This window comes from Electrophorus electricus, chromosome 4 (assembly GCF_013358815.1).
Source record: "Electrophorus electricus isolate fEleEle1 chromosome 4, fEleEle1.pri, whole genome shotgun sequence".
Classification (NCBI taxonomy): Eukaryota; Metazoa; Chordata; class Actinopteri; order Gymnotiformes; family Gymnotidae; genus Electrophorus; species Electrophorus electricus.
The window spans coordinates 23,801,900-23,823,170 of NC_049538.1; the positions used below are offsets into that span (position 1 = coordinate 23,801,900).

The 21,271-nt window shown below is 40.3% G+C and overlaps 3 protein-coding genes across 5 annotated transcripts; all 3 read left to right on the plus strand.

The window, feature by feature from the left end:
- The first annotated feature begins 333 nt into the window (after positions 1-333).
- Positions 334-5,358, plus strand: LOC113570812 (MOB kinase activator 2). Of its 2 annotated transcripts, none has more exons than XM_035524873.1 (5): positions 334-529; positions 3,133-3,284; positions 3,533-3,629; positions 3,838-3,962; positions 4,394-5,358. In XM_035524873.1, exons 1-5 carry the CDS (start codon positions 387-389, stop codon positions 4,624-4,626), a joined length of 750 nt encoding a protein of 249 aa, XP_035380766.1. In that variant the 5' UTR covers positions 334-386; the 3' UTR covers positions 4,627-5,358. The 2 variants fall into 2 exon arrangements, with proteins under 2 accessions (XP_035380766.1, XP_026855245.1); XM_026999444.2 differs by having other exon boundaries at positions 441-868.
- A 2,121-nt stretch (positions 5,359-7,479) lies between these two features.
- On the plus strand, positions 7,480-13,056 carry adm2b (adrenomedullin 2b). Of its 2 annotated transcripts, none has more exons than XM_035525576.1 (3): positions 7,480-7,550; positions 7,762-7,963; positions 11,909-13,056. In XM_035525576.1, exons 2-3 carry the CDS (start codon positions 7,866-7,868, stop codon positions 12,285-12,287), a joined length of 477 nt encoding a protein of 158 aa, XP_035381469.1. In that variant the 5' UTR covers positions 7,480-7,550; positions 7,762-7,865; the 3' UTR covers positions 12,288-13,056. The 2 variants fall into 2 exon arrangements, with proteins under 2 accessions (XP_035381469.1, XP_035381470.1); XM_035525577.1 differs by lacking the exon at positions 7,480-7,550 and adding an exon at positions 7,608-7,674.
- A 4,149-nt stretch (positions 13,057-17,205) lies between these two features.
- Positions 17,206-21,259, plus strand: miox (myo-inositol oxygenase). The gene is made up of 10 exons (XM_026999545.2): positions 17,206-17,223; positions 17,421-17,501; positions 17,599-17,679; positions 19,164-19,326; positions 19,632-19,699; positions 19,777-19,886; positions 20,150-20,217; positions 20,482-20,531; positions 20,676-20,788; positions 21,026-21,259. Exons 1-10 carry the CDS (start codon positions 17,206-17,208, stop codon positions 21,132-21,134), a joined length of 861 nt encoding a protein of 286 aa, XP_026855346.1. The 3' UTR covers positions 21,135-21,259.
- The last annotated feature ends 12 nt before the right edge of the window (positions 21,260-21,271 follow it).

Sequence of the window (21,271 nt, forward strand, 5' to 3'; positions counted from 1 at the left end):
TCATAAGCAGTATGAGGATCAGCACAGATTACTAAACTACATCATTTGAAAAGTTTCTACAGTGTACAACACAAGATCAAACCCACTGACACTTATTTTAACCCTGACTGCACATTTGCTGGTAATTTTTTATTTTTATAGTAATCTTATACACTAAAGTTTGCTTTTTAAAGGATAACTGAACTACATTTGTTTCTAAGCCTTATTCAAAACATATATAACAAAATGCTAAAAATACAACCTATAATTTGCACTCTACAGCTCTAAAAGCAGAGAAGACGTGGAAGACAGTATTGCCCCTAGAGGAGAGAATACCACGCGTCAGCAGGGAGAGGCATCTGGATAGGAAAAGGCATGTACAGGGTTGGGGGTGGGCTTCAGTCTGCATGTGCATGTGTAAATATTTTTTCAGTGCTGGTGGAACCTGTCTGTCTGCTTTGTGGAAGAGGGAAGGAGAGAGAGAAAGTGAGAGAGAGAGAGAGAGACAGAGACGGCCTGAGGTCTCGAGGAAAAGCAGTACGCTGAAACGGTGAGGAATGGCGACAATGCAGGCCAGGACGGCACGTTAGGGCTGGTTTGGACTGGACTTAATGTGAACCAAGCCGGAGTGTGCGAGTGTTTCTGCGCATGAGGATCTCTGGAAACATGGTCCTGTGTGAATGTGAGGTACACCTTCCGTAGTCTGTGTAAGAGAGCTTGAGCTTGAATGACTTACGTTTTGTGCTAGTGTGTTTGAGAGAGAGAAGGGGGGGTCCTTTCATGGATAGGGTCATCTGGCTATGGGCGGGTGTCAGAGTTATAGTGGCTCTGCTGATGAAGCTTCGAACACTCTGACTACAAACTACAGTGACATCAGCATACTTAAACTGTAAGTATGAACCTCTCCTGCACACATCGGCAGTAGACAGGCGGCAAAGAATACATATGCCAGACAGATGTGTGCTAAAGAGAAAGGAGCAACATACCTTTAAGGACATAAAAACTGGCGGTAGGCAAGCAAACGAGTTTAACATGGTCTTTCGGGGAAATCTACACAACTTGTGTGCAAAACAGTGGAAGTAAACTCAAATCACTAAATGAAGTGTCAGTTTTAACAGGTGTGTGCAGCATGCATTGAGGAAAGATGGCACTTCACACAGGCTAATGTAAGCCACACCTGTTTACCTATAAACACGTCTTTGGTTTTACATATTGTGCACATGATGGGAGGTTAGAGAAGTAGCAAATAGAGGAGAAAGTTATAAAAATTCAAGTTAATGTTTATGAAATAAACATTTAAATCAAAATTTGTTGGTCTTATCAAAACATATTGACACAAAACATTTCTGGTATGACAACCTGATAGACCAGTGCGTACTAGATGTTGGCCTAGTCCAAGAATTCACAAAGAAATCTGAACAAGCTCTAAGAGGCAATAGAGCCTTTAATGCATCCATTTCTGGACATGAAACTAGTTGGAATGATGCATTAATGACTACATAATTGCAACTGATGTAGTTGTACAGTAGTAGTGGACCATGGGTGGGAAGATGGAGAGTGTGTCTGTGGCAGTCTACCAACCACTGAAGGCAAATCCAGCGCATCAAAGATTTGATATTTGCATGGAAATGTTCTGTTAGGTCCAGGATGCATGTTGTCCAGAAGTCCACTTAATTCCTGGATATTTCTTGAATTACGTGTGTCCAGTAATAATTTATGTTTTATGCAGCAGAAGCCTGAGTGTTGAATTAAGTGTTTATATAAGTCCAGCTGGATACAAATGGACAGAATGTAAGACTCGATTCAACTTTGGGCTTTTTTGTGTGTGTGTGTGTGTGTGTGTGTGTGTGTGTGTGTACTACTGGTTATCTAAAAAGATGAAACATGGTGAAGTGATACTATTGTTTTCTTCATGTCCAAAATATTAAAATACTATTAAGTGATTCATTTTTGAGGAATTGTTACTCTATTTGAATCAGACTGTCTTTTACTGATATTTTGATGAGCATCTTGTTGAAGAAGGCAACATAAAAAATATAAATTATATAATAATGACTAAATAAGGATCATCATAAAACATAATTTGGTCTGACAAGAAAGTGATTGATGTAAGTAGTGTATAGAGAATGTGGGACTATTTTTGCAATCGTAGACACCCACCTCATCCAAGTTATCCTCGTACTGCACATCCAGAAGGTCAACCAGGTGTCTACATGACATGAAGCTCTAAGCTTCTTCATTTACTCACTTGCCCAAATAAGGAAGAGAAGGGAAACAACATAGAGTCTAAACACATCTGCCTTTGTACTCCCAGTCACACACAAAGAATTACCTACGCAGCAGATACACCGCTTCATAACGTGTTTGTTTTAGCAGTGAGGACAAGGCCATACACACAGGCCCACATTCACACGTGTCACTCTTTCTCATGAATGATAGGTCATTTCAAGGTTTCCACAGGAGGTCAGGGCCGATGTTATCGGGACTTACCCTCTGTGCGTAAACACACACACTGCGCTCTACACAGCTGCAGGCGTGGGCTGGTTTGCATGCAGTAAAATGAGACTTGTGTGCACTGAAGAGCTCCTCTCTTTCCAAGATAAACTGTCTCGTCATCTGCGCACACAGCCTTTCAGCATATTGTTTACAGCACCTTCAGTAACACTTAATGGAAGTGAATGCGCATTCTCTCTGTGCACATGCCCTCGGCCTTTAGGCATTTAAAAGATCCACAGAATAGCTGAGCGTTTTAATATAAAATGAAGGGTTTCGTAAACCACAGGGAAAATAATTTTATATGATATTTTACAGGTAGCTGCCAGCATAGGGATACAAAAAACTATGAATGAACTGGGTATGTCCATCTGTGCATCAAGCTGTGCATCAAGCTGCCTCATATTACTCGCTGACATGTACTGAAAGGTGCCTCTCATTACTCGCTGACATGTGACTTTCAGCCCTCCTCCACTGCCCAGACGCACCTGGCCACGCAGAACTAACCTCCTAGACAGCAAACATTACTCAGATGTCTTTAAAAGGGCATGAGATGCAAAGACACACCTGCTAAGAATACATTCACTTCTCATAGTGCACAAGATGTTGGCAAATCTTGGTGATTAATGACATATTTTTGCCTATATGCATGTGTCACAGGAAAAACAATAACGTTAAAACGGCTCCGTCTCTAGAGGAGAAGCCATACCTGCAGGAATGCTTCCTGAGAGAGCACATCACTGACATTAACCTGCTGACTCTCGCTGCTCTGCCACACAACTTGGACCGGCACGAATGGATGGCATTTAACAGTAAGTAGGCACACACACTTGTCCTGACAGAACACGTATCCACCCACTACCGCAACATAGCATATATGATGCCAGTGGATGAGGTAAATAATTTTCATGCTTTCCGCTATGTCCACTGTGGACAGTGAAATGAAGCTTGTACCACTCCAACTGCCCAACATCTACCTCTCCTCAGTTGTTATTCTGCGGTTTTGTGTGTGTGCGTTTTATGCATTTTAACTCTCTTTGTCTCTCTGCTTTCTTTTCAGCTATCTCTTTCTTTCAGAATATCAATCTAATTTCTAGTGCCCTCTCAGAATTCTGCACCTCAACAACATGCCCAACAGCCAGAGGCCCAGGAAACAAGTGAGAAGACACATACATACACACACACACACACACACACACACAAACACACACACTATAGGTTGTTCGGCCAGTACAGAATACGAATATATCTTATTAAATGGAAATGATAGCATTTTAGGGGCATGTAATCAAAACTGAACCCCAGTCCTGAGATGCACATGTACGATTTGCAGTCTGCCCTGGGCATTTGTGCTGTGTTGTGCAGGGTGTATGAGTGGACGGATGAGCAGGGCAGGAAGCTGAAGTGTTCAGCTCCCCTCTACACAGACTACACCATGTCCTACATCCAGGAAATACTTACAGATGAGGATGTGTTTCCCACAAGGGCAGGTATAACAAATGCTTTTGTCTGTTAAATTTGAAATGAGGATGCAAAAACAATCTTATTAAAATATTGCAGCAAGCATTCTCAGAAATTCTGAATTTAGTCTCTAAAATGATCTGGCTTACTGAATTTAGCCAATTACTATATATGAATTTAACTAATTATGAATATGAGCAATTTGAAAAGAGGGTGGGGTAAATGAAATATCCATTAGGAGGGCTGAAATGGCTTTGCACATAATGCTGTTTTGAATGGATGGTGCTCAAGTGACTCTAAACATCAGAAAGTTTGGGAGCATCAATATTAATAACTCATACAGACCTAAGAACAGGAATAGTGTGCTTGAACAAGGCCGAGAGAAATCAGAGTCAAATATTTGTGTGTGTGTGTGTGTGTGTGTGTGTGTGTGTGTGTGTGCACGCGCGCGCATATGTAGATGCTCATTTCCCAAATGGATTCATATTCCTGGTTCAAAAAGTGTTCGTGCTGTTGTTCCGAACCCTCGCCCACCTATACAGCGCACACTATCGAGACGCCATCACCATGGAGATACACCCTCACCTCAACACCCTGTTTACACACTTCATCACGTTCAGTCACGCATTCAGACTGCTGGAGCCCTCGGAGACAGCCCCACTCGAGGATCTGATCACAATTCTGACACACTAACACACACAAGGACATCCTCAAATATACACCAACTATTGGAGCCAGCTAGATATCAGATTGCTCTCTGTACTTTAGACTGAAAAAAGGTTCAGTGTTCATAGTGGATTCAAACTCAGACATTAGCTGGAGAGTGCTGTGGGCCCATCAAGCCTGGCAATGCTGGTCGCGGACTTACACTCACACACCTGGTGGACACCACTCATAAGGTCCGTAGTGAGAGGCTGAAAAAGGAAAGAGACAGCCGTGAACGTTTCTGCCTTGTCTCGTTCATTAGTCATGAGAGACAGTAGATGTGGATGTGTGTGTAGTGTGCAGATAACATTCCTTTCTTCACTTTGGGGCATGTAGATATGAAGTCGGTCACACCATTAAAAATGAACTCACGCAAAGTAATCACTCTTTCTCATATGGATTGTAAATCTGTTTGAATCAGGTATCTGGTCAGATAGGTTTAAAAAGTAATAAGGACCATTTACACACACGCACACACAGAGAACATTTGCCCATATATCATGTATGAAACTATTTATAATATTTGTGACCTCTTGTTTTTCTCTTAGCATTCGTATACTATAACATATGTTAATATGTTATGCCGATAATTCTGAATCTGTCCTGTTTCCTCTTATGTATTTAATTCATATACCCGCTATACCACACAAGCACACTACAAACACTACCACACAGGTACACACTTACCTGCTGTTACATGAATAAAGACTTCGAGAAGTTTCCCAGTGTGTGTTTTAAATACATTGACATGGTCTCCTGGATATAACGAAAAATGTAATTAAAGGATGAAACAATCCAAAGACATTATTAACGGTAATTTATATTGAATAATTATTCATTACGGTGGGCTTTTTTTTAAATTATGCGTACTTTTAATTAACCAGCAGAGGGAGGCATAGTGCTGCAATGTAAAATGCATTCTAATGCATAACAATACACTAACAAAGCCAACACAGAACATGCATACAATTACATAGCGCCCGTTTGACTTTGCTTAAATAAGGGTAAAATCAACAAATCAAATCACATAAACTATATACTGAATATACTGATGTAACAAATATGTGTCCATTAAACCCATTTCACAATTTAAACCTGTGATTATTCACATCTGAACAATCACCATTTATTAAATGGAAGAAACCGATGACGCAAAAATATAAACACGAAAAGAGACAAAGGCTGAGAAAAGGCAAGCAGACACAAAGAGAAGAAAGATGAAGAGAGGGAGGAGAAGGGAGAGAGAGAGAGAGAGAGAGAGAGAGAGAGAGAGAGAGAGAGAGAGAGAGAGAAACAGTTGAGTCCATCAGAAACTATACTGGCCCTGTGACAGGTCCTCTGAGGAATCCCAGAGAGACTGGGCCCGGCGTCTGTCTATCGAGCTTTGCATGAGGCTCCAGCATACATTAATGAGCTCTTATGTCCTCTTCATAATGTGAGAGCTCTAAGGTCTTCTGATAAGGGGTTATTAGCTGTCCCCCAAACTAAATTAAAATCAAAGGGTGACTGGGCCTTTGTGGCTTATGCCCCAAAATTTTGGAACAATCTCCCTACTGATATCAGATACACTGACTGAGTCATATTAAAAAAAGAACAAAAACATTTAATGATGTATTTTTATTCACTTGCTTTTAATAGCTCTTATTTTATGTGTATTTTATGTCAGTGTGCATTTTAGTATTTCCTGTGTGTATTGTTTTTGAGTTTATTGTATTTTATTGTCTTGTATAGTATTGGTAAGGATTTTGTAAAGCACTTTGAGACTTGTTCTAGAAAAGTGGTATGTAAATAAAAATGTACTTAGATTTACTTATATATATTCTCTCTTTTTTCAGAGCACAGACCATGGCACTGACTAGAATCTCATCCCATAAATCCACTCACACACACATACAAACGTAAACCTTCTTGCACTTATACAAGGCTGACATTTCTACTTCAGTCTTATTAAATTATCACAGCTGACACTCTCCTATCAACTGAAATGCTTACCATTAACTCCCAGACAGACACACACCTAGCACAAAAGATCAAGGTCAGGACTATATCTCTCTTCCTTGAAAACACGCTTACACATGGGCCAGACTACTCAATCCCTTACTCATACACACCAGCAGAAAACTGAGTTATCAGTCAGCAGGGATTCATTATCAAAGCAGTGTGATCTCCACATCCTAACCCACACAATATAGAGACCCATCTGTCTCTCCATTTAGAATGTCCTTGATACAGTTTTAAATCAGCATTACACAGACAAAAAGAGTTGTGCTATTGATTTGCATTACTGCAGTATGAGAGAGAGATATATAGGAAACTCTCACAGGTGCATTCTAATACATCATTGTAACCTAGACATTTAGAAACGTACACACAGGCTCACAAAAGCATAAAATCAAAGTTAAAAAAAAAATGAATTTGTAAATAGGAATCGAGTTTAAAAAAATATGCCTAATGTATTCAAACCTGTGAGTGAGAGACAGAGAGGAAGAGAGAAAGACAGAGAGAGTGTAAGAGCGCTTCTCGAGTTTAGAGGTTTGAAGTCCAGTTGGATTTGAACTGTAACGATTATGTCCGCTAAAATGGGGAAAATAAGAAGTGCCTGTCATGTTTGTTTATAATCTGATTAAGAGATGAGAATCTTAATTTAACAAACCTTACTCTACTCCCTAATTTGCATTTTGTTCTTTCTCTCTATGAGTTAATGAAGGGGGATGTAAGTTTTAAGATCCGAGTATGTGTTCTGATGAGTTACTTCTTGTCACGTTGGTTTTAAACGGCGAGGGTGCTAGGTTTAAGACCTTGTGCGACTCCGCCCTTTCGGTATTTAACGACTCGGAGATGCACGGAGAGTCACTCTACCAGCACTGGACGAATCTCCCCCTAGGACTTGAAATTACCGTTCTTTAGCCGAGGTGCGTCTGGACTGGTTAAATCTAAGATGGATCCCATCAAGTGCCTAATGGCGATGACAAATAACTTTGTTCTTAGGAACATTTAAAGCAAGCTGTGGTTTCATCTACTCTTGAGCGTTGAACTGTGCGTTTAGTCAATAAACTCTGGAAGATGACATTTAACGTTAATTCTATGTATAATATAATCAAAGTCACACCTTCTCTCTTCCAGGTGCGCAACGTCGACTGGTCAAAGCCATCAGCTGTTTTATTGAAGGACAGCCATTTAATTTGGAATAAATAAGGAAAATAGGAGATTTTAGTTTTCCGCGAGTGATGAAGGCATCGCCTGTGGTCTGCGTGTGTTGCGTCACACTGCTTGCCCTGCCGCTTGTGTCTGTGGCTCTGACGGCGCGGACCGCGCAACGCAACAGGTGAGACAGCCGGAATGTATGCAGAAGAGGTCTGTCGCCCGCTAAAGCAACCTAGCACGGGTTTATGCTCGGCTATAAACGAAGGGTCAAGAAAATACGTCTGTCTTTTCGGAAATTACTATATCTCAGTGCTGCAGAGGACCTGAGTAGTGTGTGAAAAACGGGTGCTTATATGTGTATAATGTATATATATGCTTATATGAACAGCCCCAAAACGTGGCATAGGGGAAGAGTCGCTAAACACCATTAAAGTACCTTCCCTAATTTCACAGGAATGTACGAGCAGCTTTCATTTTGGCATTACTGTCAGGAAAGCTCTAGAGCCTAATAAAGCATTGAACTAATTGAGACATTTGTTATAGTTTTTAGCATCATACACTTCACTTGATCTGAAACATCTACCTTCTACCTTTGTTTGTTTTTATGCATTTTATTACTATTATTATACTCATATTGTTATTCTCTTAAATATACACATTACAGTTGTTCCCGTTGTACATTTCCAGACTACAGGTCATCTGATCCCATGCGCAATGTATTAGCCACCTCCTACCCCATATTCTTCACCATCCAGCTCTTTTGATCACAGGACCTATGCTAAAGATATTTGGACATCAATGACCCTGACGGGGCAGCGGGTGTTGGGCTGTACCCAATAAAGCAAGTGTATTATTTACAGCAGTGTTGCTGGAGCTTGTACATACATCGTTGTCACTGCAGTTGAGAGCGGTTCGATACACAAAAACATCCAGCCAGGGGTCCATATTCTCTAACAGTACATTTGAGGTGTACCTATAAGGTGGGTGCTTCTAATAGTGGTCAGTGAGTGCACAATGTGGCACTTGGCATGCTCTCCTGGACAGCTGAACAGATGAGGATAAAACTAACTATGCTTTCCTGGACAGCTGGACAGATGAGGAGAGCACCAGACAGGTGCCTCAGTAATGGTGGAGAGCCTGACAGCATAAATCCCTACTCTGAGAGTGTGTGTGTGTGTGTCTGTGTGTGGAGAAGTGTGGGAAAGGTCATGCAAACAAAGAAAGTCACTTGCACTCGCAGATAGATGATTTAGAATATTAATGATCAACAAGGAATTAAACTCTCTTTTTCATTATTTCATGTAAGTTACATGTATTCTGCTAAATTTTACAATTTTTCTATATTTAGCCTGTGGTGAACTAGAGTTGGCACATCACAAATTTTGAATTGTGTGATGGGTTATAATGTGTTGTAGCCCAGTGCTGGGTGACTCTGTGTGGCCTCCTATGGAGCAGTAATGTGGGAAATGTTCTCAGGCCTCTTCTCCCTTCCTGTTCTGTAATGCACCCTTATCTCAGCCCTCTCTTCTTCTACACTCCCCCAGACAATGAGCAAAAGAACATCACAATGCCCTCTGCTGTCTCCTCTAACAATCCTCTCCCCTCCAAGTCACTCTCCTCCCTCTTAGCACTCATATTCATGGAAATGTGTGTGTGTGTGTGTGTGTGTGTGTGAGCATGGGATATAAAAAAAGAAATAGAAAGAAAGAGGGAAACTGTGTGGAAAGGAGTGAGAAACAGAAAACCTCAGCAGGGAGCTCGAGCTTATCAGGATTAATGGAACATTCGGTGACTCTAATCATCATGGCTGCTGCTGGTCTCTTGGTGCATGCCTTAATGGCACATTTCACCACAGCAGACTTTGAATATTGAAGTGGGATGATCCTTATCTAATCACGCACAGTTGCATGAACATTTAACAAACGTGATAGGCCATTAATCATGCTGATGCACATGCACTCTTGCGCGCGCGCGCACGCAGGCACACGCTCACACTCACACACACACACACACACACACACACACACACACACACACACACACACACACACACACACACACACGTGTGTAAAGGGTTAAGAAGAGGGGAAAATGCAAAAGAATAAAAGAAAATGGAAATTTAAAACAAAATTGAGAGCGACAGAGTGAAAGAGAGAAAGAAATGAGAGAAAGACAGAGAGAGAGAGAGAGAGAGAGAGAGAGAGAGAGAGAGAGATGGAAAAGAAGTAAGAAGCTTTCCTGAGTATGGTGTTACTGAGATTCACTGTAAGCCTTCTTCATTGTTCAGTCATGTAGCAGGGAAGGAAAAGTGCTGCCCCTCCCGTGCAGGTAGAGTGCATGGCTGACTTCTGTGTAACACCAGGCAAACTTGACAGAGGTGATGTGTGATTCATTAGTAGGAGAGTGTCGTGTGTGTGTTTGTGTTTGTGTGATTTTTGAAAATCACTTCTTTCTTTTTTTTACATTGTGGTCACTCTGGTAAGGAAGCAGGCTTTGTGTCTTTTGCTGACCTACACTAATTGTACTGAGGAGTGATTTGAAGCAAATCCTTCATTTCAGCATCAGTTTTGTACATGCAGGTAGATGGGCACACCTGTGCTCACATGCACGCGCACACACACACACAGTCCAGCCATCGAGGCCCTTTGGCTGTGTAACGCGTGCCAGTCAGACAGAGCTCTCAGATGCCCTTAACCAGGACCAGGACCATGGAAACATGCTAGTAAACATGAGGTAGCTACATGAGAAAAAAAATTGAAGTGTTTTGGTTTCGTTTGAGAGATGATTTCTACAGTTAGTACTAATATTTATTAAATTATCTCCTAAAAGCCAGTTATTGCCATTGTAACATTAATATTTTGAAGCCTGCCTATGTGTGTTTGCACATGGGTGAGTGTATATGCATGCATGTACCACAATCCAAAATAATCCTGATTAAATATATTTTGTTTGAGATTATCACCATGTTCCTGAGCGATTCACATACTTACAGTGTACATGCAAATGCCTGTCCTGTTTTTATTTTACCATATAATGTTTCTTATAATCTTAAAGGTGCAGCAAAAATGCAGAATCATCACAGAAACCCTTAGATTATTAGCTACTGTTTATTTTATCATGGTATTAAACCCCAAATAAACAGATCATTATCTTGACACAAAGTTAATAACAGTAAAGTATTATTATTGCTCCAGGTAGCCCAGAATGTGTGATATGCAATAACAGGCATATTTCTAAACCAGTAAGTGAGCCTGAGAGACATTCATTCATTGTAGAGCCATATGGTAGACTGCATGTGCAACCACAAACAAAAACATTGGTTTGGGTCTTTAACAACATGTAAGAAATCTCTTGTAAAGCCATTTGCACTCTTATGTTAATAATCCTGTGAAGTAAAAGACTAAAGTCAAGATCATACAGTAATCTCTGTACAGCCACGCTTGTGCTATCAAGATTGAGACAAGGCTGGTTCTGGCACATGTCTCACATAACTCATAAGCCTTGTTTCAGACTTAAACCCATTCTCTACTCAGAACAAGGGAGGGTGGGAGGAAGGGAGAGAGCGAGAGAGCAAGAGAGAGATTGTGTTGCAGTGAGGCCATAGTACTGGAGACCTGCCAGTAACTTTCTTAAAGAGTAAGTAGAGTCTTGTCAGTCAAAGAAAAGAGAGAAAAATGCAATAAGTGCAATAAAAGTGCAGCTGCAAGAGGAAGTTAGTAACGATGCTTTCCACTGTCTCTCCCATACATCCGTAAGAATGTAAATGTAATTCTTGGCAATGGGATAGAGAGGCAACTGGCTTGTAATATTACTGCATGCCACAGATAACTCCAAGACTGCCCAAAGAAACATTCCTTTTGATACCAAATCTTGTGTGTGTACATTACCACATGTTCAATACCCTACTGTATAGCTCTACTACTCTAAAACAGAAAGCCTAAATGTATGTGTGTGTCTAATAATGGTGTCTCTGTGTGTGCGTACCAGGACCACAAGTTTAAAAGACATGGCTGTGTCATCAGTGTTTACCTCTTCCCTGCTCTTGCTCGCTCGCTCGCTCTCTCGCTCTCTCTCTCTCTCTCCCCCTCCCTCCCTCCCTCCCTCCCTCCCTCTCCTTCTAACCCAGGTTGAGTTTTCCAAGAAAGCTTTGGCAGGTAGAGGTGGAAGGCCGTATTGCCATGGAAACGGTTTCCAGGTCCTCTGTTACGGTGAGTGGCCTGGTGCGAGAGCGCCTTTTGGTCTGGAAGGGTCTCCTCAACAAAGAACCCCTACTGAGGCATTCCTACACACTGTCTACCCCGACCAGCAGCCCCCGGCCAAGGCGACGGGGTCGTCGTCATACTCTCAGAGGAACATGGGGTCATGGTCAGCTGATGCGTGTGGGATGTGTATTAGGGACATGCCAAGTACAAAACCTCAGCCATCGCCTATACCAGCTCATTGGGCAGCCGGGAAAAGAAGACACCTCACCAATCAATCCGAGAAGTCCTCACAGCTATGGATAAGACCCCACACACCTTATCTGCCAAGTACCCAGAAAACCCAGATTTTGATTGCATGCAACAAGGTGGTATGCTCGGCCCTAAGCCCCACAACCCAAGACAGGTTCAAAAGCACCAAAATGTCTTACTATCTGCTGCCTTTATTTAGTGACTACTTTCCATTAGCTTCTCTGTAATACATATATTATACAGATACATATCATTCATGAATTCTCTCCTTCCCAGCCTGCCTCTCTGAGAATATTATTATTCATCTTTGTCTGAGCTATCCAAACCCAATTTGAATAAATACACACAATTTAACCATTGCCATTAAGGAGGAGGGAGCAGGTCCATTTTTGGCTTTGTCAAGAAGCAATACACACAATGCTTCTGCTTAACCCCAAAATTTTGGCCCATTTAAAAAAAATGTCAAAAGTTACAATTCAAGACCATGTCTGACCATATGTACATGGCCATAAGATTTCCTTAAAAATATATCACTCTCCTGAACACACACACAAATACAGTCTCACTAGTGGATCTATAGTGGAATCTTTGCTGTCTTCCTGTGCACACTAATGAAATAGGACACATTTACCATTCAAACAAGTGAAAGCACTTTAAGAGAAAGATGTTTTCATTAACCGCTTTATGACTTGAATAGAAAACATTATTTAATTCTAAGTTAAGTAAAAGTTTGAAATGTAAATATTTCAAAAACATCTAATATTTGGATGATATATGTAGTTATATGTTCCTCCAACATGTTATACATTAATTAGCTGTCATATCCAATAAACATGAAATGTTCATTTCAATACTACAGTGGAAGATTTTATATTTTTGCTTAGTTTGTGCCCATTTATAGTAATCTCTCTCTCTCACACACACACTCACAGTGCGACACATTCACAATACCACTACATGGCACCATGAACCCAATGTCACACCACTGCTTCCCTATCCTTATGAGAGGTACGTTTGTGTGGGTAGTGTGTTAAATGTCAGTGTGAACAGATCACGATCACCATGACATGCATAAGTGTGACTTTATTACCTATAAACCAATATTGCCTTCATTGTTTCAGACTGGTGGAGCTGTGCATGTAATAAAGAGTTCACAGGACTAAATTAAGTATTTATCATACACATGATAAAGAAATCCATACTATATAGAAACTGATTTGATGTTTATTATATCACCTACTCTTTAGATGTACCTTTCATGGTAACATACCTTTTTACAGTCAAACTTAAGATGTCTCTCATGCACATTTCTGACACCACTACTCTTCTGAAGAGACCTCGACTTGCCATGTTTCAGCAGCACTTTATTATAACACGATAGAGCTTAAGTTAACACTCAGATTGTAAATCCTGCAATATAGTTTTTCATATTATTAATGTTATCTATTCTCATTCAAGGTGGAGTGTTAAGTTTGCATTTGTAAAGCAAGTTCACGGTCACAAGCACAGCGAGTGAGCGTGGTACAACTGTAAGGCGTGACAGCATGATGAAACAGAACAGAGAGAACTCTTTCTGAGCATCTCAGAGGCTGGCAAAAAGCCCCCGAATGAACTCCCTTGTAGACTACTGCATGTCATTACATTTACATTCATGGAATTTAGCGCTCAGAGCAACTTACAAAAATGCTTTAGTTTTCTACTCAAAGTATCCTTAGCTAGCACAAGTAGGTTAGCAATACACTGCCAGATCCAGTTGTCAACACTGAAACCTAGAATGAAAGATACAATACAACACTATACAATGCTATGGAATACAAAGCATTTCAAGAGCAATTACTAAACAAGACAAGCCACATGCAAACATACACTCTTCTTACATGTGATGAGGCTTAATTAAAGTTTATTTCAAAAGATGAGTCTTCAGTCAGTATTTGAAGATAGTGGGGGACTCTGCTGTTTGGACAGCCAGTGGAAGTACATCCCACCAACTGGGTGCTAGCATGGAGAAGTCTTGATGCTTGTATTCCAAGAATCTTGAAAAATGGGGGGCCATGCCGGGCTGTACTTGAAGCTCAAAGTGCACGAGGTACAGATCTGGTTTTAACCATTGCCATTAAGGAGGAGGGAGCAGGTCCATTTTTGGCTTTGTCAAGAAGCATTAAAGTTTTAAACCTCATATAAGCAGCCACAGGAAGCCAGTGAATTGAACGGATTACTGGAGAGTTTTTTTTTTAATGAATACAACATTCTGTCAACAGTGCAGAACTTGTCTAGGTATTTTGTGTAATTATATAAAAATACATATGCACATGGATAAGTACACTGCCTGGCCAAAAAAAAAAGATCTCACACTCTATTATTTCGTTGGACCGCCTTTAGCTTTGATTACAGCACACATTCACTGTGGCATCGTTTCCACAAACTTCTGCAATGTCACAACATTTATTTCTGTCCAGAATTGCATTCATCCCCCCCCAAGATCTTGTATTGATGATGGGAGATTTGGACCACTGCACAGTCTTCTCCAGCACATCCCAAAGATTCTCAATGAGGTTCATGTCTGGACTCTGTGGTGGCCAATCCATGTGTGAAAATGATGTCTCATGCTCCCTGAACCACCCTTTCACAATTTGAAGCCGTTTTTGCCAGTTAGCTTCACTGACAAGTGGTTTTCTTAAGGCTACACAGCTGTTTAGTCCCAATCCCTTGAATTCCCTTCACATTGTGTGTGTGGAAATGCTCTTACTTTCACTATTAAACATATCCTTGAGTTCTACTGTTATTTTTCTACAATTTGATTTCACCACACGTTTAAGTGATCGCTGATCACAATCATTCAAGATTTTTTTCCAACCACATTCCTTCCTCGAAGATGATGTTTCCCCACTGTCCTTCCACTTTTTAATAATGCGTTGGACAGTTCTTAACCTGATTTTAGTAGTTTCAGCAATCTGCTTAGATGTTTTCTCTGCTTGATGCATGCCAATAATTTAACCCTTCTGAAACAGATTAACAGATTAAACAGATGTGTCTTTCGACATGGTTGTTTAACAAATGAGAAGCTACTCACTTAAGGTTAGTTAAGGTTAAATAACTTGTTGCCAGCTGAAACAAACACCCATGCAGTAATTATCCAATGGGAGGCTCTTACCTATTTGCATAGTTAAATCCAGGTGGTGACCTTTTTTTGGCCAGGCAGTGTATTTACAATAATATATAAAGCCAAAGCTTGTGATGCAATGCATCTGAAGTCTGTCCCTGTCAAATGATTAAACATATGTGCTCCTTTCACGATGCCCTTAAACCAGCTGATTGGTACAAGCCTTGTTGCACAGAAAGCAGTCAGTTGAGTGCTTTTGACTGAACAGTCTTATAATCATGGAAAGGGCTCCCTTACTTTTCATGAATGTACACTTGCATAAAATATGTTTAAAACACATTTATGCAAGTTTATACATTAAAAGGTCTTTTAAAAAGCATGCAGTTAAGTCCTGTCTATTGAATAAAACAAGGACACTCATGAAAGAGGTCAAAAAATGTTAAATGAACTTGAGAGTACAAGAGTGTGGTTTCAATTGTGTGTGTATTAGAATATACAATTGGCTGGACCAAATAACACAGCATGTTATGGTGGATTGTAAGTATAGACTGCTTATGATGAGTACAGCCTCAAATGGGCTGAGTAAGGGGGCTAAGGAAATGCCTTTCTCATGAATCCCCACACGGTACATCAGCACAATACTGTCCTAAGCAAAGGTTCATTCAGAATGCCACTCAGAGCTTTACATGAGGTTAGACCACCCCCTGTAGTCTACATGTGTTACTCTAATCTACACAAACCTTTAAAGTACAAACACCTTTTCAAAAAATGTAAAAATATATTAATAAACTTAAACATTACATACATTTGTGCTTTGCATGAATCAGACAAAGAGGTGCAAAGGCATATCTAAAAATCTAAATGTATTATTTTTAGTACTGAAGTGGAACTAGACAACCAAGAAAAAAGAAAAAAAAACAACATCTTCCCTTCACCTGTCTGACTGCAGAATATGCTTAGAATACATAAAGAAATACTCCAAGGAGAAGAGCCAAATAATTACAGGAGAGAATGTGAAAGACAGCATGCATGTGTCCAACATGGTATTTCTAGAGTGCAAATGTGTACTGGGCTTCCACAAGGTAAAAACTGACCAAGTTTTAACCTCTGGTCGTTTAATCATCCCCTCTGACACAGTGATAACAATTACACCCCACACCAACAGCCAATCAAAAGAAGGGGTGTTACACCCACACAAACAGCTACGGCCCCTCCTCATACAGACAATTAATAAGTAATAACAAAATTGTATTGCTTAAGGCTTACTTAAGTACAGGAAGCTTTTTACACTTTATTTAAAAATACACTAAATTAGAAAGAAATGTTAAGAGAAAAACACTTCAGGCTTGTAACAATAGTCATCAGTGATTTAACAGGGTATTGTGCTGTACATGCATGCATACATGCATGGAAAAAAAAGTGTTCTTTAGTCACTTTAGTAGTTAAAAAGTCGCTCTGTCACTCTAACAGAAATCCAGTTCAGGCTGGCTGTTTGAGTTAAAATCTTACCCCCTCTCCCAATTCCTGATGAATACAGCAAAGATGCACAACCATATGGAAGCCAGGAGAGCGAACGAACACACACACACACACACACACACACACACACACACACACACACACACACACGTACACACACACACACGTATACACACACACACACACGTACACACACACACACACACACACACACAAACACACTTAGAGTGAAAATGTTTTCTCAGTAATAGAGTGGAAGGTAAAGTGTCACTGCTCTTCACCCCCTGCCACCAGTTGTGTAGTCTACCTGTGCGTCATGTTCATAAATAGAGCCATCTCCATATAAGATACAGAAACAGAAGTCTGAGAAGCTCCAAGAATCCAAGTTTCAAAATGAAGGTGCTAAACCTGGTGAGTACCTCTCAACATATTACACATTTAATTCTCTATATTTATTTCTGTTAAACAGTTTTAGTTTTCTTTGTAACTCTATGTAGCTGTTTAAAATTAAGCAATTATTTGAATATCATCGGGTAGAAACTGTAAATAAACAGCTACATTTTGTATCAGAAATGCAAATCAATATTTCTTTTTTCTGTTGTGTTCAGGGTCCAGACCCCTCACTAGCATATCATCCAGAGCTCCAGAGCAAAGAAGGAAAAGCAAAATCTGACTTTAGGAACTATGAGGTAGAAGAAATATCTCCAAAAATAAGCACTGTTAAAACATCACCATGTCACATCATGTCAGTATTTCTTTCTGGCTTTTTAAATGTGTGTGAGACAGGGTGGAGATCTTTTTGAACGTGTATTCAACACATATAAACTGATGCACAAACACCAGACTCTGGATTTTGTCAAAAAGAAGGTTAGTCTGCATACCTCTCTCACTCACAGAACCCATTTACGCCTGGTCGTCACAAGCGCAACCGTAATCCTGTACGCACCGTGCGTACATTTTTTGTAAAGGTTTTGTTCAATTTTTTTAACGTTCTTGAAAACAACATTGTGACAAGAGCAGATAACACATTTGGATCCTTTTCATGGAATAAAGCGCTTTACAATGGGAGCGTGGCTGCGATCACTGACACAACCTTTATGACGTAAGCACTTCAAGGCCGATCACTGGTCGTGACGTCACTGGCTATCGGGCATTGCTTAACGTATCATTGCTTGTTTAACGCATTAATCATGACTGTTTGCAAAGGTGGATTTATCTTATCTTGTGTGTTAGCAAGCAAATAATGCAGTTAGCACAGAAATGCGCAGAAAGAAAACAACCGAATATGTCTTCAGGCTTTTGAAAATAGAACGCGAACTACTTTAAGCAACAAAAGAATTGCCCAAGAGCAGCACGAGCACCCAGTCCGCAAGCTGACTTTAGTTCACGACGGAAACTAGCAGCCAGCCAGCTATAAACAGGTCGAGAGACTTTATTGTCTCGTCTGGCCTTTTGCTTAATGTAGCAGCGTAGTTTGGTTTTGTGGCTGCGTGTTACCTTCATGCCTAGCTAAGCGCTCTTAGGATGCTGCTGCTAAATTACTTTCGTTTACTCTGCCGACTTTTATTGCACGTTTCATACATCTAACTAACTTGATATACAATAATATAGTATGTTGTAGCCTCTTATTAAGGTGGTTGTTTGAAATCCATGCTGCAGGATGAACGGCATGGTAGTAGTGTATCGATAACGTGCAAGCAAGCAAGCAAATAAATAAATAAATGAATGAATAAATAAATACCTTGAATCCATCTCTCTTGCTCTTGTGTGTACTATGAACTATTGGATAGCCGACCTAGCTGATCCTGCCGGTGCCACTGCTTGTCGTTTCATGTATCTTGACTATCAGGATCATGATTTCTTAACCGTCTCTTTTGACTTCCAAATGTAAATGTATTTGTTTAAAAGTTTATGGGGATACAATCCACATTCTACTCTCATGAAACGACCAGGTGTAAATGGGGACATACACACGTGTACACAGAAAAAAAACCCGACGAGTACTAATTATGCATCTTGGTTTTTTGAGTATACTCAAAATTGACAATTTTAACTACACTACCTACTATATACTCAAAAACTAGTTATTATTAGTAAATAGTATGCAACTGGGACGCACCTGTTTCTCTTTGCTTAAGGAGCGTAAATTTGCAGTGAGCAGCGAAATACCGTAAAATCGCGCATATAGGCACGCTCGGATTTAAAGCGCGGATAGCTTGACCGTTGTTATTGTTATAAATACCCGTTGTCACTCATCTCTCCCACAGTCTTATGCTGGTTTAAACCGTTAAAATAGAAACATTTGTGATGTTTTACTTCTCGACTTGTTCCGCGATAATGTTTCGTCACAGCACATGGCATGGTCAGGCTGCACTCACTCTCGTATGACCGTGATGGAGACCATCGAGTGTCTGGACCAGCTGGTCGACGAATCAGACCCGGACGTCGACTTCCCGAACTCCTTCCACGCCTTCCAAACTGCTGAGGGCATTCGCAGAGAACACCCTGATAAGGGTGAGGGCTCAGAATGGTCTCTACGGCCTACATAAACTTCAGAGAATCGTTAGTATAGTGTTATTTACAAAAAAGGCACACATCAGTAATTCCATGAGTTCAACGGCAAGGTAAGGTTAACAACTTATACGTACATTACAGGTGACAAGTTTAATCTGTCCATAGTCCATGAGGACTAACATTTAAAGTTATATGGACAATATTGGTGAAGAATTTAATCTTAGACAATCTTCTCTAAAAACACAACAAAAGCACTGTACAAAAGAACATTCATGTTGCTATCTCTCACTCATTCCTCTTTCCAGACTGGTTCCAGTTGGTTGGTTTGATCCATGACATTGGCAAAATCATGGCCCTTTGGGGTGAGCCACAGGTATGTGACAAAACTGATGCTGGGCTTTTAATACTGTAGCCTGTATGACTTTATGACCCTGTGTTTGTATGTCTAAGTGGGCAGTAGTCGGAGACACATACCCCGTTGGCTGCCAGTTCCAAAACTCAATTGTTTTCAGAGACTCTACATTTGTGGACAATCCAGATGAGAAAAACACCACCCTGAAGTTTGTAAAATTACTGTTATTCAAAATCAATCATACACATTTATTACTGTAGAAATATATTCCACTTCCACCTTCATGACACTTCATAAACCTTCTGATGGAAACTTATAATTGAAATTTTATTTTTAGATGTGTGGATTCTTAGAAATATCTAAAACAGGCTGTGTGATCTCTGTCAAAACCTATTCATGATTCACTATAGTTCTCTTCAGTAATCTTAAACAGATAACATAGTTTAAAAATCATATAATTTCAATCCTCAGCACAGAGTGTGGGATCTATGAACGCCATTGTGGGTTAGACAAGGTTCTGATGTCCTGGGGACATGATGGTGAGTATAGTGGGTACACTGAGGACTCTGTAGGGTATCACAAATCATAATAGTGGGAGTTTCTTCTCTTACTCATGGTCATTTCAGTTACTTCAAGTCCTGGCCAGAGGGTTCATCATTTCATGGACAAACCGACTCAGAAAACTCATGTAGCCTCTGAAGCATAAGCTACCAACTTAAATACAAAAAAATGCCCCATCATAATATTGAAATGTGCTTAATGAAAACTGAGAACTAACAAGCAGATTAACTCTCACTCTGCAGAGTATCTGTACCAAGTGATGAAGTTTAACAAGTGTCCCATCCCTGAAGAGGTCAGAATCACTTCACAAACAGAGCAACTTAACTTTTCTGTGATCTGAATGACTTCTTTCTCAGCAGTTAATTTCACTCATTCTCCTTGTCTAAAAGCTCTAAGCTTGTGGCTGTGCTCTCTCTCTCTGCGTGATCCTCGACAGGGTCTCTACATGATCCGCTTCCACTCCTTCTATCCGTGGCATACGCACGCAAACTACATGCACCTGTGTAACGACAAAGATCTCAACATGCTGCCGTGGGTCAAAGAATTCAAGTATGCACTGGATATTAATAATTTTAACCACACACATGCAAATGTATATCATCAATGTATAGGCGTTTACAAATACAGAATGTGGTTCCTTTTGAAGCATCAGTTAAAACTTCAACTATTTTAGCTATTTTTAATTAACTGATGTTTAACAGTGCACATCAGCAACGCATTAAGAAAATACAGCTATACTACTGCTAAGATGATTGGCTGATTGGCTGTTTATGTGGTTGTCCTTAGCAAGTTTGATTTATACACCAAAAGCTGTGACCTGCCTGATGTGGAGCAACTGAAGCCATATTATCAGTCCCTCATTGACAAATACTGTCCAGGAGTACTGCAATGGTGAACTCACACCAGCATCTGATCAGTTTTTCTGACTACCAGAATGCATCTGTGTGATCATATGCACACATGCACAAGAGTGCACGCACACACAGTAACTAATGTTAATTGGACTGCTTGCTCTGAAGGAAGAAGTCTTTG